This window comes from Cornus florida, unplaced genomic scaffold (assembly GCF_030987335.1).
Source record: "Cornus florida cultivar Cherokee Brave unplaced genomic scaffold, ASM3098733v1 CherokeeBrave_3.0.0_Hap2_Chr07, whole genome shotgun sequence".
NCBI classification, from domain to species: domain Eukaryota; kingdom Viridiplantae; phylum Streptophyta; class Magnoliopsida; order Cornales; family Cornaceae; genus Cornus; species Cornus florida.
This window is the reverse complement of record NW_026775577.1, coordinates 48,600,137-48,606,943: the sequence shown is the minus strand read 5'-3', so window position 1 is coordinate 48,606,943 and position 6,807 is coordinate 48,600,137. Positions and strand designations below refer to the sequence as shown.

Genomic DNA, 6,807 nt, shown 5'->3' with positions numbered 1-6,807 from the left:
GGTTTGTTTTGTTTTGTTTTATTCTTATTTATTTATTTATATATGTTGTAGGGGGAGTTTGGGGGGTGAATTGGTTTGACTTGCTTAACAGTCATGAATCACGACCATAAAATAAAGAAATTAAATAAAAGAGAGTATTGTTGCTCCATAAATATTTCCAATTTTTTTCTCATCAAGTATTGTTGCTCCTTTGAATAGTGGGGCTCAGTAGTGGGGTGCTAAATTTTGTTGGTGCATATTTGTGGTGTTTGTTCTTATTCACAAGTGCTTATTTTCTTCATAGGTTTATACTTATATAATTATTTTTATTTGATCATATCTGAGCAAGATAAGGAACCTGAACATGAAGCTCCGTCTGAAGTTGTGGAATCTAGTCCTTCGGAAGAATCTGGCACTGATGGTAACCCTATGGTATTTTTTTCCCTTTTGTTATTTTTATTTTTTTATCAGAGAGGTTGAACATGTTGTGATGATGATTTTATTTTTGTTGCCGTGTTGCCCTCTGATGCAGCGCAAATGGAAGAGGACTTTCTTCAAACAGTTTAAGATCCTAAAAAAACTAGGCTGAGTTTCCATTAATAGGGGTAGCTGATGATGTGATCAGATGATTATGTGATTTTTTATTGGTCTAGAGTCATTTATATAAGTCTTAAGTCCGTCTTTATTTCATGATTAGGATATTATTGTCATTTTGGTTTTTATTATATAAATCATGTGCCTTTTTAAGTGAGTCATTTGACTTTTGTCATTTTAGCATATTTATTTTGCTGGATAGAATTCTAGCTGTTAGATTATATTTATATGAAGGGCTAGAATTAATTCCTTACTGGGACATCCCTTGTGTCTTATAAAAGGGTTGTTCCAAGTTGTATATTTTCAATATAATCAGCCTGCTACAGCAGCTTTTACCTCTCCATTTCTTTTGGGATTGAGTTATGGATGTTTAAGCTATTATTTTAGCTTGAATTAATCTGTTTTCCCTTTTTCAGATCTAATTATTCTCTTTTATAGCTGATTGCATTACCCTCACTCATGTAGCATAGAAGTTTAGAACAAGTCTTTTATGGGGATCCTGAAGAATTGAATCCCTTTTCCCTACTTTCCACAATGATTTTTAGGTTTTAATTCGTTCTTTTTGTTCTTTATGTTCAAAACTCTCTCTTCCTTTGGTAACTTAGTGCTTCCTTAATATGGAAGAAAGCATATTATTAAGAAACCACAGGTTCTTCAATGCACAAGAAAGGTCTAAAGCAAAGCACAGTAAGATAGAAATCTTTGGTGTAATTCTCAAATGTATTAGATTAGCTTGGTAATCTTAATTATCTATTTGGTTGTTCTTGAAATTAGATAGACCGAAGTACTTATTTATTGAAATATATTTTTTTCATGGGGGACTGAGAGTTCTTCCAGAACCCTGAATTATATACTTAATCTAGTAATTCACATAAGTCACTCAGTGTGAATGGCAGTCTAACTTAAATCCTTTTCTTCTTTTAGGCACGTTGACAGCTATAAATATAACAGCTGTGGCTGCATATCCTCTCTTTAAGATGTCCTCTCTTTAACCGCTGATGCGCAAATGGACTGTTGCACCAAGAGAGTACTTATTGAAGCGTGAGTACTTACTGAAGCTAAATATATATATTGGGCGTCCATTGATAGGTTTATACTTATATATTTGTTGTTTATTTTATCAGATCTGAGCAAGATAAGAAACGGGAACCGGAATGAGAAGCTCTGTCTGAAGTTGTGGACTCTGGTCCTTTAGAGGAATCTGGCACCAATGGTAACCCTATGGAATTTTTTTCCCATTTTATCAGGGAGGTTGAACGTGTTGTGAGTATGATTTTATTTTTGTTGTTGTGTTGCCCTCACTCATGTAGCATAGAAGTTTAGAACAAGCCTTTTATGGGGAATTCTGAAGAATTGAATCCCTTTTCCCTACTTTCCCTAAATGATTTAGGTTTCAAAGTTCTTAGTGTTTTTTTCCCCCCCTTAAAATTCTTCTTTTTGCACGTTATGTATGCAATTAGTATCAAACTTTCCATTCTCTTCTTATCCTTTTTATTTCTCTTCTTCTTATTTAAATTTATTACTGTAATTTTATGAACTCAATGGGTGTAATTTCATGCACGCTTTTAAAATACAAAGACCTACAACTGAGTACAAATATTACCAATCAACATTTTAGGTTCTTATGTTTGTCAAGTATTTGTCTTTCGTATACTATTCATTGATTGTCATATTATTTTGCAATTTTGTGTTTCTTATTTGCCTCTTTATTTGAATAATCTATACTTGTCGATGTTAGTTGAATTTTTTATTTTTTCCACTGTACCCCCACTAAGTTGAAATCCTGGCTCCGCCCATGGGTGTCATATATATGTATTAGCATCAGGGAACATTTCTACTCTCCCTGTGTTTCTCAACTCAGGTGTTTCTATTTCCCTTTTTCGGTTGGGTAAGTTTGATTTCTCCTTCTGGTTTTCTAAGTTCAAAATATCTCCCTCTCTCTTCCTTAGGTAACTTAGAACTTCTTTAATATGGAAGAAAGCATGTTATAAGGAAACCACAGGTTCTTCAAAGCAAAAGAAAGGACTAAAGTGAATCACAGTAGAATAAGCTTCAAAAAAACGTTAGCCTAGCTTGGTAATCTGAATTATCTGTTTGGATATAGGGCATATTGAATCACCGTAGAATAAGTTTCAAAAAAACGTTAGCCTAGCTTGGTAATCTGAATTATCTATTTGGATATAGGGCATATTGAATCACTCGCGTCTTCTTTTTGACAAGTAAATCCCTTTTGGAGACCATAAGATCAGCCACCATTCTATTTTTGGGAGGCATTCTTGAGGGCTTGTGGTGGTTTGAACCCGACCTTATCTTGATCATCAAGGAGATTGGGGGAAAATACTTCGGAAGTAAGGCTACAGAAGGATTGAGTGGGGTTACTTTTTTATACCCCAAAGGAAATAATAAATATTACAAATTTATTACTAACTGTTGGAAATCTTATCTATAAGTTGACTCAACGATTATGGCAGATTTATAGGGTCTTCAATATAGGCTAATTTTTAGGGATTTTATTTTTATTCTGATTTGATTTGATTTGATTTTATTCTCTTTATTTTGATTTGATTTTATTCTCTTTTCCATATTTGTAATTTTCCGCTTGTATATAATGATAGTCAGGCTCTCAAATTGAGTACGCCAATTTTACCAAGTTACTTTTTGGTATCAGAACCTCAAACCTACGCCTCCCCCATCTCTCTCTCTGTCACCGCCTCTTTAAATATCTTTCTTTATCTCGTTACAGCCCCTTCCCTATTTTTTTTTCTTCACAGACCTTTTTTCTTTTCAGGTCGCTGTTGCGACAGTCCTAGGGTGAGTCAATCTCCTCTAGGTTCGACTCCTGTAGGGGTATTCCCTTAGTCTTTTTCATGCACTAAGGGTCAGAAGACGTGTTTGTAATTTTTTGGGCTGCCGGGATATTCGGCAGCATTTTCGGATCAGACCGCCGTGTCTTCGGCTTCTTGGTTTGATTAAAATCAGGTTTATTCCTCCTTTATTTGAAATTATTGATAATCTGTTGAATTGATCTATTTAATGTTATAGCTGAATCAAGTAATAATAAAGAAACTCTCTTTTCGGCGCAATACACACCGGCTCAACGAGTTACTAGTGTGCTGTTGCCGTAATTTTGCATCCTGGGCTCGTTCCCTCCGCCTCTATGTTGGTGGAAAAGGCAAATCAGGGTGGATTTTGGGTACTGAAAAGAGGCCAGATATTAAAGATCCTAAATATGCTCAGTGGGATATGGACAATTGCACCATTTTAGGATGGATGTTTAATTCTATGGAGGAACGCATTTATAATATATTCATGTTTTATGACTCTGTTAATGACTTGTGGACTACTTTGAATCAAATGTATGCTCATTCTAGGAATGATGCTCGTATTTTTGAATTATATCAAGATATTGCTAAGGCCTCGCAGGAAGGCCTGAATTTGTCTGTAACTGATTGTTTTGGGTATTTGAGATCTCGTTGGGAGGAACTAGCTCAATATGAGCCTCTCAGTGAATTTCCTTCTGAGGCAGCCTCTCTTCTTGTCAAACGTCTTGATCGTCAGCATACCTATCAGTTTTTGATGGGATTACATCCAGAATTTGAACCACTAAAGTCTCAGATCTTGAATGCATCACCAATGCCATCCCTGTTGGAAGCCTTTGCTACTGTTGATGGTGAAGCACGTAGGCACCGTTTAATTCAGCCCTCAATTGTTCCTGTACCAATGTCTGAGTCTGTTGGGGATAGTATGGCTTTTGCAGCCAACTTTGGATCACGAGCTTCTGGAGGTCAGATTATTTGTCACCATTGTGGAGGGGTTGGACATGTTAAGGCTCGTTGCTTCAAACTTCATCCTGAACTGAAGCAAAAATTGTCTAGGAACCGTTTATCTAGAACTGGTTTTTCTCGTACTGCGGCTGTTGCAGAAACTCCTGTTACTACTGGTGGATCTACTGTATTTCCTGGACTGAGCCAGCTTCAGTCTCAGATTGGGCAGATCCAGGACCAACTTAGCTCCCTTGCTTCTAGAGTTAGTGCTCCTTCAACTACTCCCACTGCAACTATTGCTACAGGTACTCCTACTGCATTTCATGTTAAGGCCAAGTAGCCCACTTGGGTTCTGGATTCTGGGGCCAATGATCACATGACTGGTGAGTTATCAGTTTTTTCTTCTAATGTCATACCTGTTACCCAATCTGTGTATCTTGCGGATGGCTCTACATCTTACATTCACAGTAAGGGTGATGTTTGTCTGTCTCCTGATATTATTCTTTCATCTGTCCTTCATGTACGTAAATTTGCCTTTAACCTTTTATCTGTTAGCCGGCTTGCAAAAAACCTCCAATGTGCAGTTATATTCTTACCGGATCATTGTTTGTTGCAGGACCTTTGTTCGAAGAGGATTTTTGGCAGGGGTTATGAGCGTGATAGGCTTTACTACTTTGGGGAACCACCAGGAACGAGTCTTCAAGCTTCTGCCCTACCTACTTATAGTGTTTATGATGTTTCTTTTCGCACTTTTAGTCTGTGGCATGCACGTTTGGGGCATGTAAACTTTCAATATCTATGTCTATTGTTTCCTTCATTAAATAAAGCATGTAAGGACCATAAGTTTCAATGTGAAGTTTGTGAGCTTTCTAAACATACTAGAATTAACTATATTTCTCATATGAGTCGTGCTCCTAGTATGTTTGATCTTATTCATTCTGATGTCTGGGGCCCTTCCCCAGTTACTGCTTTCTCTGGACATCGATATTATGTGACATTTATTGATGATTATTCTCGTTGTACTTGGGTTTATTTATTGAAAAAGAAATCTGATGTGTTTCTTTTATTTACCCAGTTTCTTCAAATGATCAAAACCCAGTATAACACTGTTGTCCGTAATATTCGTTCTGATAATGGACGAGAATATGTTTCAAATGAGTTCTGGTCTGAACTTGAGAAAAAGGGGATTTTACACCAACTCCCTGGCCCCTATATTCCTGAGCAAAATGGCGTGGCTGAACGCAAAAACTGTCATCTTATGTCTGTGGTCCGATGTCTTCTGAGTGGTATGCATGTGCCTAAATTCTATTGGCACATGGCTGTTCTTACAGCTACTTTTCTGATTAATCGTACTCCCAGTCGAGTTTTGGGTGGTAAGGCACCACTTCAGATTCTCCATCCTGATTATACATTGTTTCACCTTCTTCCTCGTGTTTTTTGCTGTACTTGTTTTGTTCATAACCGTAGTCCTTCTCGTCATAAACTTGATGATAAATCTATTAGGTGTATTTTCTTGGGGTATTCTGCTATGTCAAAGGGCTATCGTTTTTATGATCCTGTGACCAAACATATGTATCATTCTCTTTATGTGACATTTCATGAAACTATTCCTTTTTATAGTACTAATTCTGTGGTACACGATTCTCTCTCTTGTGATCTGGAGAAGGAGATTTCTCCTATTGCCTGTCCTGTTCCTCTCTTTGAAAATCACACTGTCCTGGAATCTCCTTCTCCATCCATGCCGGGTCCCCTCCACCTTTGCAGGTCTACTCTCTTCGCCATCGCACTCAACCTCCCTTGCCAGAATCATCTTCAGAACCAGGTCTAGGTAACTCTCCTTCTCCTATTGCTCCTACAATTCCTGAGCATACCTCCCGTTATCCTACCCGTGATCGTCATCCTCCTAATTGGTATGGTTTTTCTAGTAGCACTAACCACCCTATTTCCCAGTATGTCTCCTATGATGGTCTTTCAGGTGCATATAAATCCTTCCTGGGCAAGATTGGGACTGTTTCTATTCCTCGATCTGTGTCAGAGGCCTTCCAGGATCCCAATTGGGTGTCTGCCATGACAACAGAAATGGATGCTTTACACCATAATAATACATGGGAACTTGTTGCTTTACCTTCTGGGGAGAAAACGGTTGGCTGCAAATGGGTCTTTAATGTGAAGTACTTAGCCGATGGTTCCATTGATCAGTATAAGGCTCGGTTGGTGGCAAAAGGCTTTACTCAGATTCCGGGCAAAGACTTTAGTGCTACCTTTGCTCCTGTGGCTAAGTTGACGTCTGTGCGACTGCTTGTCTCCTTGTCTGCTGCCCATTCTTGGCTTTTGCATCAGTTAGATGTCAAGAATGCATTTTTTAATGGAGACTTACTTGAGACTATATATGGATCCACCCCCTGGATTTCGGGCTGAGGGGGAGTATGCTGGGAAAGTCTGTAGGCTACGGAAGTCTCTTTATGGTCTG

At 37.9% G+C, this 6,807-nt stretch overlaps 1 protein-coding gene across 1 annotated transcript; it reads left to right on the top strand.

The window, feature by feature from the left end:
- Window positions 1-1,571: 1,571 nt before the first annotated feature.
- On the top strand, window positions 1,572-6,755 carry LOC132316698 (uncharacterized). Its single transcript, XM_059815172.1, has 7 exons — window positions 1,572-1,614; window positions 1,698-1,759; window positions 3,616-4,642; window positions 4,733-4,857; window positions 4,954-5,118; window positions 5,413-5,970; window positions 6,102-6,755. The coding sequence occupies exons 1-7, from the start codon at window positions 1,572-1,574 to the stop codon at window positions 6,753-6,755; spliced, it is 2,634 nt and encodes an 877-aa protein (XP_059671155.1).
- The last annotated feature ends 52 nt before the right edge of the window (window positions 6,756-6,807 follow it).

Excerpts from the sequence above, each read along its gene's own strand:
- LOC132316698 (XM_059815172.1), top strand. The coding sequence starts at position 1,572 with ATGCGCAAATGGACTGTTGCACCAAGAGAGTACTTATTGAAGC. Across the intron at positions 4,643-4,732 it reads CACTGCAACTATTGCTACAG|TTTTTTCTTCTAATGTCATA; the intron begins GTACTCCTACTG and ends GTGAGTTATCAG. Across the intron at positions 5,971-6,101 it reads TTTATAGTACTAATTCTGTG|GTCTACTCTCTTCGCCATCG; the intron begins GTACACGATTCT and ends CCACCTTTGCAG.